The sequence below is a fragment of the Zootoca vivipara genome, chromosome 7 (genome assembly GCF_965207765.1).
Source record: "Zootoca vivipara chromosome 7, rZooViv2.hap1.1, whole genome shotgun sequence".
Lineage (NCBI taxonomy): Eukaryota > Metazoa > Chordata > Lepidosauria > Squamata > Lacertidae > Zootoca > Zootoca vivipara.
Window position 1 is genome coordinate 26,254,789 of NC_142590.1, and position 20,038 is coordinate 26,274,826.

Consider the following 20,038-nt stretch of genomic DNA (forward strand, 5'->3'; position numbering starts at 1 on the left):
TGGGGGCCACTCGCCCACCCATTCATTAGTCAGAAAGGAGAGGTTGGTTACCATTGGCAGGAGGCCAGCTTAGCCAGGAGAGCTGGACAGAACTACACCGCCACATAAGTCGCACATGCAGCCTGGCATCAAGGCATGTGTGCGGATTGCTCTGCCCATTTGTCCCTTGTCTGCTTCAAGATGGCCATTCTGAACGAAGCCTATTGAAAGCTGCCATTCTTCCCACAGCTATACTTAACTCTCTCTTTTTTAAAAAATGCAGTTTAAATTAACCATCGAATTTTCATTTTTCAAGAAAATTATATTTTAAAAAATCTAACTGATACACACACACACACACATTAGATAGCTCCATTTTATTTATTTATTGTTGGGGAAACTTCCATTTTTCAAGAAAATTATCAAAAAGACAAACTGACAAACGCATGTTAGATTTTATTGACTTCTTGTTGGGATTTTTTAAAAAACAAAACATAGATATCTCACCTTTCTTCCACCACGGATCAAAAGGCATCCTTCATCAATCCCAACAAGACCAGAAAACACATGTAACTAAAACTGAATCCAGGCCTGTTGAAAACTGTTGGTTTCTGTTCCCAAATGTTGTGGTCTATTGTCTTCAATTGTCCAACTATCCTGTTTGCCTGACATGTCAGCTTTGACAGCATATTGACTACACAACAATGCAAACATATTGCACACACAGCATGACATTTATGTTCAATTGTTTCTTTTCCTAGGGTCACCAGGGTCAGCCAGGAGCTCCTGGCCCACCAGGAGCCAAAGGAGAGAAGGTATGAAGAGTAACAAGTGGTAGCAAATACTGTAGTTGACAGAGGTTGTTGCAGTTGGCTAGAAGTCTCGGAGGCTCACAAAATAAGCATATATTTTACACATTCCCCCACCATCCACTTAGAATTGTAGAGTTGGAAAGCACCATTAGGGTTGTCTCGTCCAACCCCCTGCAACGCAGTACAGTGGTACCTCGGGTTACAAACACTTCAGGTTACAAACTCCACTAACCCAGAAATTAGAAAAATCAGCACGAGCCCTGCTCCCAGCACAATATCTTCAGTCACGCAGAATGGCTGAGGATCAGTGCATCTATGCTGTAAAACAAACCAGAGGATTTATGCTTTGGCATAAATGTGTGCAACCCAACCCAAGTCATTTCATTCATAATATTCAGAGGTTTCTCATCACACAATATTGTTCGCTCAGAGTTTTAAAATAAGAATCTGTAAAAATCAGGGATAGCTCAGTCGGTAGAGCATGAGGCTCTTAATCTCAGGGCTGTGGGTTCGAGCTGCACGTTGGGCAAAAGATTACAGTGGTACCTCTGGTTAAGAATTTAATTCGTTCTGGAGGTCCATTCTTAACCTGAAACTGTTTGTAACCTGAAGAACCACTTTAGCTAATTGCGCCTCCTGCTGCCTCTGCGCTGCCTGAACATGATTTCTGTTCTCATCCTGAAGCAAAGTATATTTCGATTTTTCATGCATAGTTTACTAACAATACCCTGAGGCTTCATTGCCAATAAACCATTGATTTGTCTCTATTACAGGGTTACCCGGGGGAAGACAGCACAGTGCTGGGACCACCTGGGCCCATAGGTGAACCAGTAGGTCTTTCTTTATCCAGAAAACTCTATATGTGATTCAGAATTGAAAGTGTTCCCCAAAATTATACAGTTCCCTCCAGAGACTACACTCATGTTGTGCAAAGATTGTGTGGAATTGGTGTAGTTGCTTTGAAATACCTATGTTTGGATTTGTACAGGTTCCAGCTTTTTCATTGGTACCGGCAATTGCATATTTGTTTGTTTTTTGGAAAGCAGCAAACGTAAGGGGTACCAAGGGGTTAAACTAGAAGTGGCACTAAATGTGTAATTAGAAACTGTGCCAGGGTTTGTCAGACATTTAATAATAGGGGTGTGAGGGCAGGGGTGGGGGTTCACAGAGATAGCAGGGCACAGGGAGATGAGGTTTAATGTTTTCCTCCCCAGTCACAGTTCTGATGAGAATCGGACCTATTTTCAAAGTAAAACATAGTTTTTAACACTTTTAGTATCTCATCTAGTTTGACCCAAAGGTAATGTTAAACGAAGCATTTTAGAGGGTTCGAACTTCTGTATAAATGCTAAGTCTGACAAAGATTTTTTAGCGTAGTAGCACCAGTACCAGTAATTTAAAACACTGTTGCTATAGAAACCAGGCAGGTGCCTACAATTCTGTTTCATCGCTTGCTCAAAACAATTTTGCTTTGCCTTTGTTTTTAGAGAATTAATCTGATTCCATGATGATAATTGGTTTTGCATTTTATGATTTTGTAATTTTGTGGCATTTTGATAATTTATTGTACACAGAATGTTATTTTTTTAGTGAGTTTGCAGTTTTAAAATATTCTTATCAATAACTAAAGTATGATTAGTGCTAATTTCTTGAAATTTTCTGACATATGAGGAAGAGCAAACCTACATTTTCGGTTAGTTTGTTTTTTGTTTAACATATATGTGATTCAAAACCTCAACTAGCCATAGTTCAAATAATTTTAGACATCATTTATTGTATTCACTATGTTTGCTTTCCTTTCCTTTTCCTTTCTTTTTCTCTCTTCTCTCTCTTCCCGCTCCCCTGGCCTGCCCAAAGTTTCTTTTGAATTTAAGTTCCCATTTTTTATTTTTTATTTATTCTATAGCAGCCATATTTCAAAGAAATTTTAAACCACCTGGACTTCTTGTGGTTATTTCTCTAGGGCCCTATTGGTGAACGTGGAGAGAGAGGAGAACCTGGTGATTTAGGTTACAAGGTAGAATCCTGCTTTCATTTGTATTTATATGGGATGTACTCTGTAGTTTATTTTAAAACAGCAATAGGGGGGAAATCACTCTTTCGTACATGTTAATGCATGTTAAGTACAATATCACCAACATTATACTAACTTACCGAGGAGTAAATTCCATTAAACTCTAAGAATCTTTGTTCAGTCTAGATATGAATAGAATTACAGTGTAAGTGATATTGCAAAAGACAGGACTAGAGTTGACTACTGCCAAAGAAATTATGGACAGGATGTGATACTATAAGCTAATCAGAATTCAGGTTCAACTGTATCAGGGTCACCACTGGAAAACTGGGTAAAGATTTGGGAACTGGACGGATGAATGGGGTTAAAACTTGTTGGGACATCTGTGTTGCTTCCATTCAGTTCTAACCGCCTTGCCCTGATCCTGAACCTCTTTGTTTGCTGCTGACTCTGTACTGCTACTTGTCTGAATAGAGATCCCTTTCTTACTTTCAGGTTAGAGCCTCTGCATGTATGTGTTGGGCAGGAGCCAGAACAGATGAATAGGATTGAAGCCTGGGCCAAATGCTATCTGACAACAACCCCTTGGGATTGTGGGCAGTAGCATGGCTTTAAGACTTGGATATGTTGTAGGGGTAGTGCAGATACAGACCAGAAATATGGACACATAAAGGCATGTGAGCATTTTTCCAATGGCAAAAGCCAGATGGATGAACAAGTGGTTGTATAGAAGGCGGGGGAGAGATTTACCAGGCTATGAACCAATAGGTGGAGCAAAGCATTACTAGATTAATGCAATATGTTGCGATAGATGCTTTAGGACAAAACAGGTTGAATGGGGTATATCTGGGGTACTTAATGTGGTCCCCTTCAAATGCTATGGACAACAGCTCACATAATCCCCAGCCAGCATGGCCGGTGGTCAGGGATTATGGGAGTGGTAGTCCACAACATCTGGGGAGATGGAATATATCTTGAAGACCAAGTTCCAATAAGGTGATTAATATATTGAAATACATTGAAAAAAACATGTTGGAGTACACCTTGGCTCTTCTCAGGCTTGTCCTCTCACCAGAAACTGATAGTATTAGTTACCTGCCCAATAATATGTTGCACTTCCTATTTCTAGGGTCACACAGGGCTTCCAGGACTTAGAGGTGCTATTGGACAACAAGGGCCACCAGTAAGTCTCTTGTGAAGTAGGTTGACTTTGTGTTTGATAAATATAACAAAACGAATTGTGCTTCTATATTTGTTAACCAGATGGGAAATCCCTGTTCCTTTTTCTGTTTGCCTTGACGTCTTCTAGGCTTTATTCATATTGCTTTTTTTTTTCCAAAGGGTGAGCCAGGTGAACGTGGTGAACCAGGACTAAAAGGAGAGAAAGGATCTCAAGTAGGTAGAAAAGAGCAAGACACTTTTTTGTGATACTTGAAATTAGAGCTTTGCAACACTAGACAGACCAGCAGTTTCATTTATAAGCCTGCTTGTTTTGTTAGCTTGTTTCTGTCTCCAGAACCCATTAACTATAAAAGAATTATAATATGTTGCTGAAGCTACTCTGAAAGTGGGATATGTATTCATAACATAGCTGCCAAGTCCCTGTTAGAAAAATACGGGATCAGCAGCGCTGCCCAATTTCCAGTGCCCAGACATGGGCAGAGTGGCACTGAAAGAAATACGGGGGAATTATGGGATATTTCGCCATTCGGGATGACAGCGGGAAACGGCTTTAAAAACGGGGGTTTTGCGGGAGACTTGGCAGCTATGATTCATAATGAGAGTGCCATTTGCTGGAAAGTCCTTTTCCTTAACCCCATCTGTCTAATTTTACATTAAAAAGGCACTTTGAAAGAGGTACCTTTGAGTTTTCAGAGGCAACTCTTCGGCCACTGTTGGTGAAAAAGCCTTGGGCAAGATGTTGCAATTAGCTTTGCATATCTCATTATGTCTGGGAAGAGGAACCTGTGGTCACCAAGACTCCAGCTTTTCCCAATCCCTGCATTAGGTGATACCTGCTGCACTTTTCAGCAAACAGTGGCAACCTGCAGGGATCTAGGATCTAGGAACAAGAACTCCAGGTGTTTATCTCAAGTGCAGGGAGCTTAATTTTCATTGTGGTGTGATATCTTGAGAGGCAGTTCCTAGAACGAAGCTGTTAGAAAATAAGCAGATGAAGATCTTAAGTGCTGACATCAGTGATACATTGGGCAGCAGCATTTATGGACAGTTGCCTTTCTGGCTTCATCTCTGCAGATATTTTTAACCATTCTCTATTGTGTGTGTGTGTGTGTGTGTGAAAATATGCTTCTTCCCGGGGGGGGGGGGATCCTTTTATTTTGCGACTTTAATCCTTGAATCCTTTTATTTTGTGACTTTAAAAGTAAACTCAGGAAGCAAGAACTGGATGAGCATTTGGGCTGACAAAGGGCATCATCAAAAGAACCACACAACAAACTCTGCATACCTTTGCAGAACTTTTGCCTTGTCTAGTTTTTACCAGCAGTCCCCTCCCCCTCCTCTGCCCTCCAGCACATTTGGAAATAAGGTCCATTTCAAGAGCAGAGGTGTGGCATTTGGGGGCTGCTACTCTTGGGCACGGGGAGTTTGCTATCCCACTGAGCATGCACGAGATCCATAGGAGCTCTCTGGATTCTGGCCATGGTACAAATGCATTTGGACTCATTTGTAAAGAAGGCACAGCACATACATGTTTGGCGTAATGTGTATATTGGGCAAGTTCCAGAGCGCCAAGTATAAATGTTCCACTTCTGGATAATACTTTGAATTGAGGCTACAGTGAAAGCTGCCAAAAAAATGCTCTGCTCTGCCACAGAGTGACTTTTAATATGTTTTTAAAGGATTACATAAGGAACAGCTTTTAATATCCCCCATTGCACCTTCATACTTCCACTTTCCACCAAGTCTTGCTGCAATAAAGTTGTTTTCTGAAGGGTATGTGATAATCTGTGACTCAAAGCAAAACCACATTTTATTAACTTGCATATTTCAGTATTTCTGTAAAGCCTACACTGTGATCCCAAGCTGCTTTGGCAGGGTGTGCATAATATAGAACCCCAAATCCACAGCCTCTTTGGACTTCTTTCAAACTTTCTATGATGTCCCTTAGGCTGAAATTTTTATATCAGAGTTTATTCCTAAAAATAGTTTTAACAACCAGAAGCCTAATGAAAAATGCACATCTTAAGGCTGCAGTTAAACCTGTGTCCATAAGTTGAACCATTCTGTGCTGCTAAGTTCTGCAAAATGCATCATGTACAAAACAGGAATCCAAATAATACGTGAACTGCTTTTCTTTTACATGGACTCCAAATTGGTAACAAATGTAAAATTGCGTAGGAGGGTTCATAGCCAATGTTCATAAGAGCCTGTTTGATCTGGCCAATAGCCCATCTAGTCCAGCACCCTGTTCTCACAGTGGCCTATGGGAAACCTGCATGCAAGTCCTGAGCACTTTCCAGTAACTGGTATTCAGAAGCGTTAGTTCCTCCAACTATGGCTTATAGCCATTGATAGACTTCTCCTCCATGAACTTGTCTAATCCTTTTTTTAAAGCCGTCTAGGTTGGTTGACATCCCTGCCTCCTGTGGAAGCAAGTTCCGTAGTTTATAAACTATTAGTTCAGCAAATCTTGCAAATTCCTCCCTCCTCTCATCAGTGCAGCCATGAAGAAGAGATAGGAACATTTGCTTCCTTGTTAAAAAATAACTGCAGATTTGCGTTTAACCTAGAGTTAACTATTGGGTTTTATTGAAACAAATCATTTTCTTAAACTCTGGTTTTAAAGTTGGCTTGTTCCATCAAACCCTAGTTAATATTAACCACAGTTTGTTGGGCTCAGATGACCCTGCAAACTGTGGCCAGTCAAAAATGGAAGCAGAAGCTTGCAAACTCTCAGCCGTGAGGCTTACCTAGGTTTGTCCCTAGAATGCACTGGGGTTTAGCATTACCTCCAAAGCAGGGAGGGACATGTGTATAATCCTGTTCCCCCCCCCCCAATAAACATACACAGATTGAGAAATGAGATTGTGTGACCCAGCCCAGCGTGCTTTATCTTCTCTTTATGGATATTGCAATTTTAACGTCGGGCGGGCAGCAGCTGTGATTCAAAAGACAATGATGCATAATAATATAGCTTACATTTATAACAAAGAAGCTGCTGTAGAAATTAATGATCGTTAAGTAAAATGACATTGTCCTGGTTCAGACTGAATGAACCATCGTTTCGGCCCTGGTTAGTAAGCAGAGATTAAACCAGTTTTCCTGGCTTGGATTACACAGAACTACTGTATTATTTTACACAGTCTTAAGCACGGAAGCAGTATGTATTCTGGCTGGGGCACAATCTATTCTTGGGCTAATATAGAGCAGTTAAAAGTTTAAAGTACTCCAGGGATGTTTCATTTATTAATATGAAATACCGCAAACCCCATAAATAGGGGACATTTTTAAAAAACAAAAAGCAAAGTGGGTGTAATTCTGTCCGGCGCATTTATGCTCTGTCATGAGCGACATATTGCTGAAACAGAATAACCTCGGGGAAATGATAATGTGCTTTTGTGAATGAATGTGGTATTTTGACAGATTTTGTACTCAAGTAGAAAGAATATCCAGCCGGTTTATGATCTTAGATTCCCCTGAAACTGAAGTGATTCTTGTGTTCTTTGACCCCAGTGCTAGATAATATGCTCCTAGCTTCTATACTGCTTTTATGTTTCATTGGCTTTGTCAGTAAACACATGTTTTGAAATTTCTAGGGTCCTGCTGGGAAAAAAGGAATGAGCGGTCAAGCTGGGAAACCTGGGATGTCTGTAAGTAAGCAAAATGTTTTATTAATCACACACTAGATTTCAGGTATCAGGTACCCACCGCAAATGCAAGTATCCCTGTATTGGGAAGTTTTAAATGTTTGGCATTTTATTATGTTTTTATATGTGCTGGAAGTCACCCAGAGTGGCTGGGGAAACCCAATCAGATGGGTGGGGTATAGAAAGGAGGAGGAGGAGGAGGAGGAGGAGGAGGAGGAGGAGGAGGAGGAGAAGAAGAAGAAGAAGAAGAAGAAGAAGAAGAAGAAGAAGAAGAAGAAGAAGAAGAAGAAGAAGAAGAAGAAGAAGAAGAAGAAGAAGAAGAAAGCAGTGACATGTAGTGATGAAAAACAGCTAATCAGATGGAGTTATATTCACTAACATGCAAAGTAGAAAAATTGGTTTAAATTGTACCTTGTGTATATTTCACCTTTATATCTCAGTTCTATGCATGTGTCAGGGGACCATCAGGGGTCAGCAGGGAGCCCAGAGGGATGGTGCAAGGGCTCCAAGACGCTGCTGCTTCAGAGTGTTGCTCAGAAGGTGGTGTTGAGGCTCTTGCAGCGGAGGAGAGCTTCGGGGATGCTGATGGCTCACAGGAGCAGTGGGGAAGGTCTGAAGTGTCAGACCTGAGCGCTGTGGAGGGAGAAGTGTCAGAGACCAGAGAACCTGTTCAGGGGGGGGACACGTCCCCGCCCCTTCACCCCAGGAGCGCAGGGGGGGGATAAACGCGGGAGCAGAAGCAGAAGCTGAGGGCTCCCAAGTTCCTTTGTTGGTGCCAATCTAGACATGTGCCACTTCCGGATTCTGACCTGGACTAGACAGTCATGGTCATTATCGCTCTGTCTTGTACATATGTATATAATAAAACTCTGTAAGAACCAGTCACGGAGTTTGGAGTGCGTTACTCGTGAGGAGGCAACACAGTGCCCTTACAGCATGTTTACTTGGACTGTGCTTAATGGGGATTCCTGCCTAGTTAGTGTGTTTGGGATTGCAGTCTAATAAAGCCGCACTTCATAAAGTCTCTGTTGTAGTCCTAGGCATGCCTACAAAGGGCTGGTCACTTTTTTTCCTGCCTGCCCCTGCATTTTTTTCCTGCGAAAGCCCACTCTTTATCACTGAATCGGAACAAATGGCAGTTAGGGTTTTCCCAATTTGCTGTTTGCTCTGATTCAGTGGTAAAGTGCAGGGAAAGCACTAGGGCCAAAAAAAAAAGTAGCATGCTTGGACACGGTGCTTTAAAGCATGAACCTGTTCCTAGATACAAAAGGAAGCCCTAAGATTTCAATGGTGATTTGTAATGAAACCCACAAGTGGGACGGGGGTGGGTGGGAACTCCCTGGCACATTTTCAAGTATCCCCCCCCCCCCCTGGGAAAGTCCTCTAATATGGATCTTTCCTCTTTTCTGATTTTTTCCATAGTTGCATGGTTGTGTACAACATGTTTGTTCTTCTGCTGTAGAAGCTGAATGGCCTGGATGGAAAGAGTGGTTGTAGTTGATGTTGCAAGGTGTTGCACTTTAGCAGTCCTACTGATTAAAAAAATAAGGCATTAGCCAGTATTATTTCCTTAAAACAAAAGAAGGAAAATCCAGAATATAAAGTGTCTCCATCCATTCCAGAGAGGAAGCATATCTAAAAAACAAATTAAAGTTGTCTGCTCTCAAACTTAAGTAACTTTCTCGAGGTATATAACTGTACTTTTTAAAAAATTGTGTAAAATCATGTTTAGCATAGCTTAGTTGCAAATAGTGTGCTGTTCAGGGCTGTCCTAATACATCTCAAATTTATTTCAGGGTATATCCGGTCCTTTGGGTCAGAAGGGTGTACAAGGCTATCCTGGACCAGAGGGCATTCCTGGGAATCCTGGAAAGGCTGGCTTACCTGGACAACAGGGCCTTCCTGTGAGTAGTACTTGCATGGTTGTTTTCCACATGAAAAAGTCTTTAAATATTCTCAGTGCATCATAAACACCTGTAAGCAAGAACCATATGGAAGAAGAGAATTCCATAATTTCCTCCTGTTTGAGAAGTAGCTACATCATTTGTTTGCCAGTATGGTTCTTGTTCCGTGCCGTTGTGGTGTAGGCCCAACTAAGCAGAAGTATCTCACATACTGCAATGTGAACATATTGATCAGATTTGGCCACCTTTCTGCACAACCTTAGTGCCTTTTTTTTTCTGCAATAGAAAATCAGTTCCAGGGGCCCCAATCTGTTTTAGAGCGGTAAGGTGCAAAAGACACAGAGCTTCTGTAGCTTCACAACACCTGGATAGCTCAGCTGGTTAGAGCATGGTGCTGATAATGTCAAGGCTGCAGGTTTAATCCCCGTACGGGACAGCTGCATATTCCTGCATATTTGCAACCCACCTTTCATCAACACAGATACCAGGGTGGGATACACCTGTTGAAACAACACTTTCTATGGCTGCAGTAACCCTGACCAGTTTTACACCTGATCACCCTAGTCTGCTTTGATCTAGGGCCTTATTTCCCTAAGTCATTAGGGGGTGGCGAAATTAGTGCTTATTTATGAAATGTTAAAAGTTAACTTCTACGTAACAATGTTTTTCAATAGATAGCATGTCCTCATTTTAAATAGTGTTGTTAATATCACCATCATTTAATCACATTTCTGAGCACAATTCAAAGTGTTGGTGCTGACCCTTAAAGTCCTAAACGGCCTCGGCCCAGTATAGCTGAAGGAGTACCTCCAGCCTTCTGGCGGTTCCCTCACTGCAAGAAGTGAGGTTGCAGGGAACCAGGCAGAGGGCCTTCTCGGTAGTGGCGCCTGCCCTGTGGAACGCCCTCCCATCAGATGTCAAGGAAATAAACAACTCTCTGACTTATAGAAAACATCTGAAGGCAGCTCTGTTTAGGGAAGTTTTTAATGTTTGATGTTTTATTATGTTTTTAATAATCTGTTGGGAGCTGCCCAGAGTGGCTGGAGAAACCCAGCTAGATGGGTGGGGTAATTAATAATAATAATAATAATAATAATAATAATAATAATAATAGAATACCATAATTATTTAGATAACAATTTATAGGTGCCATCATTGTACTGATGTTGTGTAAGAGTGTGCATGCAGGTAGATGTACGATGTTGTGTGTAATGAGCATGGCTACTTTGAAGAAACAAAAGCATGTATTTGGCATATTGCTCAAAACAAATGGAGCCAGTGGTTGATGTGACTATGTATAACTTGCTTGTCAAGGGTAACAGAGGAAGCGTGGGACTAGCTGGACTGGCAGGATATCCTGGAACTCAGGGACCAAAGGGGTTACCAGGTATGCCAGGAAACACTGGACCACCAGGACTAAAGGTACTTCGAATGGGGAGCTTCTCAAGCCGGCTGGCACTGTGTTTGAAATCCTTCTGCCCGCTCATTCGGAAGTAATATCAAAGGCAGAATTGCAGCTTGTACCAAAGCTTATGCACCTGGTAATGTGGAAGTACACTCCTTCCCTCTCTGAAAATGAATGTATGTAAGCATGCCGTAAAACAAAAGGGTTTTTTCTTATAGGGCTCCCCATTTATTTATTTATTTATTTATTTATTTATTTATTTATAGGCTCTTTACAAACTTTCGCAGTTCACACTAGCATTTTATAGGATCACAAGGGAGACCCGTGAAATTTGAAAGCCCTAATTAGTCTAGGAGTGGTACAGACATTTCTTCAGCCCCAGTGCAAATTGTGCTATCTCTCTGAATTTACTTCAGGAGCAAGACAAGGCTTTTTGAAAGGGTAAAAAGAGAGAGAGAGAGAGAGAGAGAGAGAGAGAGAGAGAGAGAGAGAGAGAGAGAGAGCATTTAATTTCCCAGCGGTTTGGAAAGAAAGATAGGCACAGCCTACTCTCTGTACCAAAAGGAAGGCCAATTAGTTTGTACTAATTGCCTTAAAAGAGACTGCTTTCTGTTTTCATGATAAGTGAATCAAACTTAAAGCGAACTGCTGGGGAGGGGAGGGGGTAATTGTAACTGTCGTTATAATTGCATTTGTTAATACAGTACCGTGGAGGAATGTAGGGTTGTCACTTTATTGGTTGCTATATTGCCAGCTGGGAGCACATTAAAACAGCAGAGTAACCCTAACTCCCTGCTTGGGGAAATCAATGCAACTTTGGATCTTTTGGACTCAATTGCACCACTGCTCCTCCCCACCCTGAAATGCCCCATATCAGGGTTCTTTGCTGGCTTCCATCAGTGGCAGAAGACCCAACAGTGTTTGTTTCCCATCTGGCTGGCACAATAAGGGTCTCTGCAGCAGTGAAACCCACCCAGCTCCCCAGGCTGAAGGTGTGCCGATTCCACCATATCCCAACCCCCCTCTAGCAGTAAAGATCCGGGGGGGGGGGGTGGTTGGTGGTTGGTGGGAAGGAATATTCTTACTCAGTTTACATGCCTGGTGGAGTGGGTATTAGGGTGTTCTTCTGCCAGGTTTGAAAGGTGTTCTTCTGCCAGGTTTATTTTATTTCAGCAGCATTAGCTTTCCTTCTATGAACACTAGGGTGATGGCTTTTTTACAACCTCATTTCCCTGTATCATAATTTAATGAGCTTTCATTGAAGATTAGATAAAATCTTACTTTCAAAGAGATTTGATTAAAAAATCTCTCATGCACAAAATGATTTTTAAAAAAAATATTTATCAGTTTTTTGACCATTTTTGAAGTCACTGTAAGCATATATAAAACTGAACCCACAGGGCACTCTCAAGCAGGTCGCGTGCCCTGGCGCTTAGGGGCGGAGATCACTCCGGCGCCCTCGTCCTCGCAGGGCACAGCATGGCTTCCGCGCAGCGGCCTGCCTACCGGCCCGGCGCCCTGACGCCCCGCACCACCAGGACTCTACCTAGAGCCGGCCCTGTGAACCCAAGCTTTAGAGTCACATATATACAACATTATATAGGGTCATCAAACACACAAGGAAGCTTTTTTTAGCTGCAGTAACAGTATAGATGCCGCTAGAGGACGAAGTTTTGCTACCTCTCCTGTAGGTTCTTTTCCCTGCATGCCCGGCAGGGTCTGCTGGCTGAGTTTTGAGGTCCCAAAAAGGGGCTTTTACATCACGCAGGTGTGACATTTGTATACCCTATGTTGCTAAAAACACTCCCCATTGTGGAATGTGGTGTTGTGTCCAAATTAGATATGAAATATATATAGAATTGTTAATACAATTTTATGAAATGGTAAAATGGCATGCAAAAAAATTAAAAATGGTTTGTGCGTGACCTTTTAAAATATTTTAATGGAATATACCTCATCTTAGTCATGAATAGGCAAAAGTTCATCCATTTGTGCTACAGGAAATAATTTTTGAGGAAAAAAATGAAAAAGTCATCACCCTAATGAACACGCAATGCAAGAAGTCTCACCATTCAGTCCAAATTAGCTGATATTTTTTTGCTTCCCCCCCCCCTTCAAAATTCAACAGAAAACAAGGGCCAAAATTAATGACATAACACAAACAACAACAGATGTCTACCACCATTACCAAGATCAGGCTATGTCTTATTCAGATCCTAAGCACAGTTTTTGAAAGAATCCCTTAATCGCTGAACCTCAGAATCAGGGTGAATTCTGCATCAGCAATCATTATCTATGATTTCTTCATGAAGAAATTCCGAGGCACCATATGCTTCTCCTGTATAAGACTAATAATGAATGGGTGCTTTCCGTCTTATTTCAGGGTGAACAAGGGCTTCGGGGTCATCTAGGAAAGCAAGGTAAAAGAGGTCATCCTGGGACCCAAGGCGATCAAGGCCCCCCGGGAGATCCTGGCCTCAAGGGGCATGCTGTATGTACCGCCTGTTGTTTGTAAAACAGTTCTTAGTACCATTCGGGTGCAATTTCATATATTAATCTTCCTATCTGCTAATATTCCAGGGGCAACCTGGAGATCATGGTTTGATGGGATTTCAGGGATTCCCCGGTCCAAAGGTATGTGCTCACTTTGAGCCCAGTCCCAAAGCTAAGCCTCTTTACATCCCATTAAATGGGAAATAGTTAAACATGCCCTTAACCCTCCCATTGGAGCGAATGGACCTAACATGTTCATCTTAAACTTTGTGTGGCTGGGTCATGTCCTTTTTTAAAGCTGAACTGTAAGACATCTGTCGTGCATGAAAGATCTTCAGCGAGCACTTCATAATTTCCCCGAGAGCAAAGGAAATAATATTTCACTTTGTGAAATAACTACAGTAATTTGACTGAAAATAGTGTATCAGATGTACTATGACTAAGCTTTTTCTTTTCATTTTTTAGGGTCCTGAAGGTGACCTTGGTTTAATTGGGATTTTGGGACCTAAAGGCCCAGTAGGACAAATAGTAAGTGATTCTGTCTATTAATAAACTTACTGTTCGCTGTACAATCTTAACTGACATCTCTGCAGTTCCCATGGGTTTGTAGTGAAAACTCAGACCACTTTCCTCCTATGCCAGCAGATAAGTAGGAACAGCTGAATTCGTGGACAGGTGACCCAGAGCAGAATTTGTGAAAGTTGTACTTACACCTTGGTTGACCCTGGTTGAGGCAGGGTCAGGTGACCTGCTTCTGACTGAAAATTTGGGGGTTACCCAAGGGAGGGTAGCACATTGCCAGTTATTTACTTTAATTCTAATCACCATGGAGGCAAAATTTGCTTTTCTTCAAGATTTAATGAATTAATCAGCACCATTGAAGCATTAACCCGGGCACCCCCAAACTCGGCCCTCCAGATGTTTTGGGACTACAACTCCCATCATCCCTAGCCAACAGGACCAGTGGTCAGGGATGATGGGAATAGTAATCCCAAAATATCTGGAGGGCCGAGTTTGGGGGTGCCTGCTTTAACCATAGATTAATAGTAATCCTGCTCCCACACACAATCCCCAGCAATTAACTAGCCAGAACATTTCAGAACTTGCCAAATGGATCGCTGTGCAAGTTGCACAAGCATACCAGTTAAGGATCGCTTTCTCTCATTACTTATTACAAGTAATGGTTTTTTTTGTTTGTTAAGCTGAAAATTACATCACATATAGATAGGGCTCTTAGAAAACAGCAGAGGTCAAGTTCTTTTCACTTTTCAGGTGTTCATAAATGCATGCTCAGAAATACAATAGATTTGGTGTGCAAATGAAAGGGATGCAAACTTATCTTGTCTATTTGCCCTTCTTATATCCAGAAACAGAATTGGCCTTCTTTGAATATGAATTTCATCTCATATCATTTCACTATTGTTTAATTTTCACCAGGCATGGAATTGTATGTTCTTTAAATAGTCAAATGTCACACAGCACGGTATTGTCGTTCATTATTTATTGCTCTAAAAATTTATTTGCATTTTGTTTTTAGGGAAACATTGGCCCTGTTGGTAATGAAGGCATCATAGGTCCAGCAGGCAAACCTGTAAGTGCTTGGTCTTTCCCAGCATTGCTTTTCATCGCATGAAGGTTTCCACACTTTGAACAGCAAATGGATGAGAATTCTTTTGCATTGTAACATGCATGCAAGATAAAAGACTTGTTTTGTAGAGAAGAACATGAGAGCACTGATTTCCCTTCATAATCCAACCTTTGCCAACCTGGTGTTCTCTGGACATCCATCAGCCCCAGCCTAAATGGGCAATAACAAGGGATGATGGGAGTTGTAGTCCAAAACATCTGGAGGGCGCACCAGGTTGGCAAAGGCTGCTATAATCCGTAAGTATTTCTCCTTAGTTCGTTCAGGTGGTATTGAGCCATTCCAATATAGCTGCACAAATGTCATGCATAAGTGAAGTAAACTTAGATATCCTTCTGTTCTGTAGAAATGAATGGTAAAACACATTGAAATAAATGGGTTTCTGGAGTGACTATAATTCACTGTATTTGGGGGGGTTTAAGATGACATGTATTTCTTTTAATTTCAGGGACCCAGGGGTGAAAAGGGATCCAGAGGCGAAATGGTACGTGAAAATAAAGTTTGTAATGTTAAAAACAGAGTTGTTTGGGGTGATTTCTGCTCCACCCACATCCTGCAAACATATCAAGTTGGGGAGAGGGATCATAATTTCCTTACTAATTCCTTGTTTTTAAAAAGTTGTAGGCTGTGTTTATCTGCATCTTTCCAGCTGCTCAGATGAAAGAAATTTATGCACTTACATTGAGTCAGGTCTCTAGCCTGTCTGGTTCAGTATTCTCCACACTGATTGGCCACAGCTTTCTAGCGTTTTAGGCAGGGCTCTCACCTGGATGCCAGGAATTGAACCTGGGAGTTTTTGCATGCAAAGGATATACCGTACTCTACCACTCACCTACAGTACAGTGCTTCCTGCAACATCATGATTACATAGCTTGTGGGGACAGAAGTCCTAGTGGTAGATAGATGTCCCTCTGCGTAGCCAGGAATTGTAGAATGTCACCAGGAACGTTAGTTATGCTTGCAGCTGCTGTGTAGTAATATGGGCTTTTTTGTTGAGAGCGTCTTTATGTGACGCTTGTTAATACATTCACAGAATAGTAGCCAAGTCCAGCAGCACTCAGACTAATCCTGAACTCTGATGTCAATGCAGTGACTGGAGTGAAGATCAGGACCAGCCCAACTTTAAAAACAACCCGTGAAATTCAAGATTTGTTCAGGGGTCTTGAGACACTTATCTCAGATCATAGCATAGATGACTGGAACAGCAAAAATTTCTTGGGCCAACCCACAATAAGTGACCTTTATTGAGATTGATTTTAGTACTAAGGGATGGAGCAACGTAGGCCAGAGAGTACAGACTTTTTCCTTTCTCAGAAATGTCATCTTTAACGTCAAATCCTTGCAGCTCCATCTTACTTGAGAGCAAAGCAATTATCAGAGACCTTTTGAAACTATGGTACATCCCAGTGTCTTTCCCATATAAGAACCCACAGTAGTCTGGTCCTAATAACTTTCAAGTTCGTGGCAAACCTTCAAAACAATCACTGGTTTCTGTGATCATTATTGTTTGCGTTTTCGGCAGCAGACATGTTCCATGCATGGTTACCAGAAGTAAATTCTTCCGTGTTCTTTATATTTTTATGGATGTTCAGTGTCCGAAGATGCTCCTACTTTTCCTCTTCTTTTTTGCTTGATAGTCTACTTTGCTGTCACATAAACACGTCTCATTGTTAATGGATCTTTCCAGGGCGTTTCAGTGGAAAATAGGCGTCTCTGTATCATTTAAGTACTCTTTTTGCCTTTGAAATTGTGCACCGCTGGCAATTAGCAATTTCCTTCCATCACGAATTCATTGCGTGAGCCACTTGTCAGAAAAGGGGGACGCGACTGTTGGCAGCACAAAGCAATTAACTTTGCCTTTACAGCCAGGAGGAAAAGTTCTATTTCCATGTATTTTCACAGACATCAAATTATTTTCGTTCAGCTCTGTACTGAGTCTGAACACATTCCTTTGAAGCAAAGAAAACTGTTGGCATCCTTCCTAGATGCCCGATTGCTTTTAACACGGGATGGTATTAGGATTTCTGAGCAGAGCAATTAAAAACAATAAATAAGAAAGGGGTAGCCTTTTTCTATGAATAAACAAGAAGTCAAAAGTATACTGTGTTTCCTGGAAACAATATTTTTTGTCAGTTCAGTACTGACAAGGAGAGTGTACAGCAAAAAATATGCAGTGCAGAAACAGCATGATTATGCTTCTCTGAGTTTCAGGATTATAGTCTTCTGCTCACATTGGGGGGCGGGGGGAAACCAAGGACATCAATAGTCAGAAAATGGTAACTGAGTCTGAAAAGGCTGGATACAAGGACGAGGGAAACAAACTATAATGGAGGTCCCAAGAGTTCTATAAGAGGTATAATATATCTCAAACCTCTCTCTCTCCTTTTCAGTATTAGAAAGTCAGGCTGAATAGACAATACACATTTAAGACATACCTTTGACTTCCTTCAAAGAATCTTGGGAACTATAGTTAACACCCTTGCAGAGCTACAGTTCCCAGCACCCCTAACAAGCTACAATTCCCATGATTCTTTGTGGGAAAGCCATGTTCTTCAAAATTATGGTGCATACTCAGCATCACATAGCTATCCTGTTCTGGTCCTGTGGAAGAGCCTGCAAAGCAAAGCTAGGGCAAAGTTATTCTTCTCTTGAGTTCAATGGCAGAGGAAAGGCCCTATTACTGCCACCTACCTACTGACCTGTAGTGTCGTGGTTTTATTATTTTAATTTTATTAAATATTTAATGTGGTTTTTGTTTTATGGTTTGTATCTATGTCTGGAGAGCACAGAGACTACAGCCAACTGTCATGCTGCATCCTGGGTGGTCCTACCCGATAATAGGGTTGGACAGACCAGAAATGAGACCGCAGAGTGACACTGAGGCTTCTGAAGCCTTGCGATGCTTATACAGACAATCATTTTTTAGTTTCTGCAGTGTAAACAGGGAGGCAGAGCAGATAAGGGAAACTGGCGTAGCAGAGAAGGCGATACATACACAGAGGAAATAAGGCTGACAGAGGAGGAGGAGAAAAGGGGGAAACTCAAGGGGGAAGATCAAAGAATTGTAGAATTGGAAGGGATCCCAAGAGTCATCCAGTTCAACCCCCTGCTATGCAAAAATTTCAGCTAAAGTATCTAATGGTCTTAGTATGGACCACAAGTTTAACATTAGAGCGTGGTGCTGATGACGCCAAGGTTGCAGGTTTGGGACAGGTATGGAACAGCTGCATATTTCTGCATTCCAGGAGATTGAATTAGATGATTCTCGGGGTCCCTTGTTGTTGTTGTTGTTGTTTAGTCGTTTAGTCGTGTCCGACTCTTCGTGACCCCATGGACCAGAGCACGCCAGGCACTCCTGTCTTGCACTGCCTCCCGCAGTTTGGTCAAACTCATGTTCGTAGCTTCGAGAACACTGTCCAACCATCTCATCCTCTGTCGTCCCCTTCTCCTAGTGCCCTCAATCTTTCCCAACATCAGGGTCTTTTCCAAGGATTCTTCTCTTCTCATGAGGTGGCCAAAGTATTGGAGCCTCAGCTTCACGATCTGTCCTTCCAATGAGCACTCAGGGCTGATTTCCTTAAGAATGGATAGGTTTGATCTTCTTGCAGTCCATGGGACTCTCAAGAGTCTCCTCCAGCACCATAATTCAAAAGCATCAATTCTTCGGCGATCAGCCTTCTTTATGGTCCAGCTCTCACTTCCATACATCACTACTGGGAAAACCATAGCTTTAACTATACGGACCTTTGTCGGCAAGGTGATGTCTCTGCTTTTTAAGATGCTGTCTAGGTTTGTCATTGCTTTTCTACCAAGAAGCAGGCGTCTTTTAATTTCGTGACTGCTGTCACCATCTGCAGTGATCAAGGAGCCCAAGAAAGTAACTCTACAATTCTATGGTTTTATGAGCCAACAGTATGATACAGCAGCAAAAACAAAAACAAAACAAAACTAATGCCATTCCAGGCTCCACCAACAGACATATAGCGTCATAGTCCTGCTCTATTCTGTGTTGGTCTGACCACACTTGGAATACTCTGCCCCATTCTGGGCACCACAGTCTAAGAAGGACATTGACAAGCTGGAATTTGTGCAGAGGAGGGTGACCAAGATGATCAAGGGTCTGGAAACCAAGCCTTATGAGGAATGGTTGAAGGAATTGGGAATGTTTAGCTTGGAAAACAGGAGAGTGAGATGACATATGGCAGCCATCTTCCAATATCTGTCTCTGGGTAGATGGAGCAAGCTGGTTTTCTCCTGCACTGGAGGCTAGGACCCGAACCAATGGATTCAACCCATCCCGTGGTACAGCATGTAGACATTATATGGGGAGGTGCTGCTTCTCTATATGACATGCTTATTTAATTTTCTGAAAAACACAGTGTACATTATACATGACTAATAAATTAATAATACAAATTTTAATAAATGATTTTTTTTTTACTAACAGGCTGGCTGGTCGAAAAACACACAGAATTGCTTGCTCGTGACATGCTTTAAATCCTTTATTAAAGCATTTTTAAATGCTAAATGCACCCACAGTATTCACAGGGGGGAGGACTGGATAAACAGAGAACTTCAGTAATTGAGTCGTATTGGGCTGACACCTTCGACAGAAAGCTTACTCAGTACACAGACTTGCTTTAAAAAGTATACAGCAACTCAGACAAATGGTCTACAGTGCACTAAGAAATCTTTGTGTAGGTCATAGCTGGTAGAGAATAGCCTTTGTCGTCCTGGTCCATTTTACAGCTAGTTTAATATATGCATTTAAACATACCAGTCTTCTTTGTAAACTGCATTTCATTCCAAGGTGGTATATAGAGATTTTTTTTACTTTTTTTTTTAAAGAAAAACTATATTTCATGCATTTTTATCATCTCTTTTTACTCAGGGACCTCAAGGACCACGAGGCCATCCAGGTCTACCTGTAAGTGAATAATGCATTATTTTAAAGTTT

General features: G+C 41.7%; 1 protein-coding gene across 3 annotated transcripts in view; it reads left to right on the forward strand.

Moving 5' to 3' along the window:
* Positions 1-20,038, forward strand: part of COL24A1 (collagen type XXIV alpha 1 chain) — a 156,895-nt gene that overhangs the window by 126,204 nt on the left and 10,653 nt on the right. The window contains exons 41-54 of one of the 3 annotated variants that reach the window (XM_035123684.3): positions 741-794; positions 1,565-1,621; positions 2,755-2,808; positions 3,935-3,988; positions 4,147-4,200; positions 7,584-7,637; positions 9,431-9,538; positions 10,853-10,960; positions 13,327-13,434; positions 13,524-13,577; positions 13,902-13,964; positions 14,974-15,027; positions 15,530-15,565; positions 19,973-20,008. In XM_035123684.3, the coding sequence (XP_034979575.3) occupies positions 741-794; positions 1,565-1,621; positions 2,755-2,808; positions 3,935-3,988; positions 4,147-4,200; positions 7,584-7,637; positions 9,431-9,538; positions 10,853-10,960; positions 13,327-13,434; positions 13,524-13,577; positions 13,902-13,964; positions 14,974-15,027; positions 15,530-15,565; positions 19,973-20,008 (894 nt within the window). Of the gene's footprint in view, positions 1-740; positions 795-1,564; positions 1,622-2,754; positions 2,809-3,934; positions 3,989-4,146; positions 4,201-7,583; positions 7,638-9,430; positions 9,539-10,852; positions 10,961-13,326; positions 13,444-13,523; positions 13,578-13,901; positions 13,965-14,973; positions 15,028-15,529; positions 15,566-19,972; positions 20,009-20,038 lie in introns of those variants that run through there. The other 2 variants (XR_015950978.1, XM_088673875.1) reach the window with 2 other exon arrangements.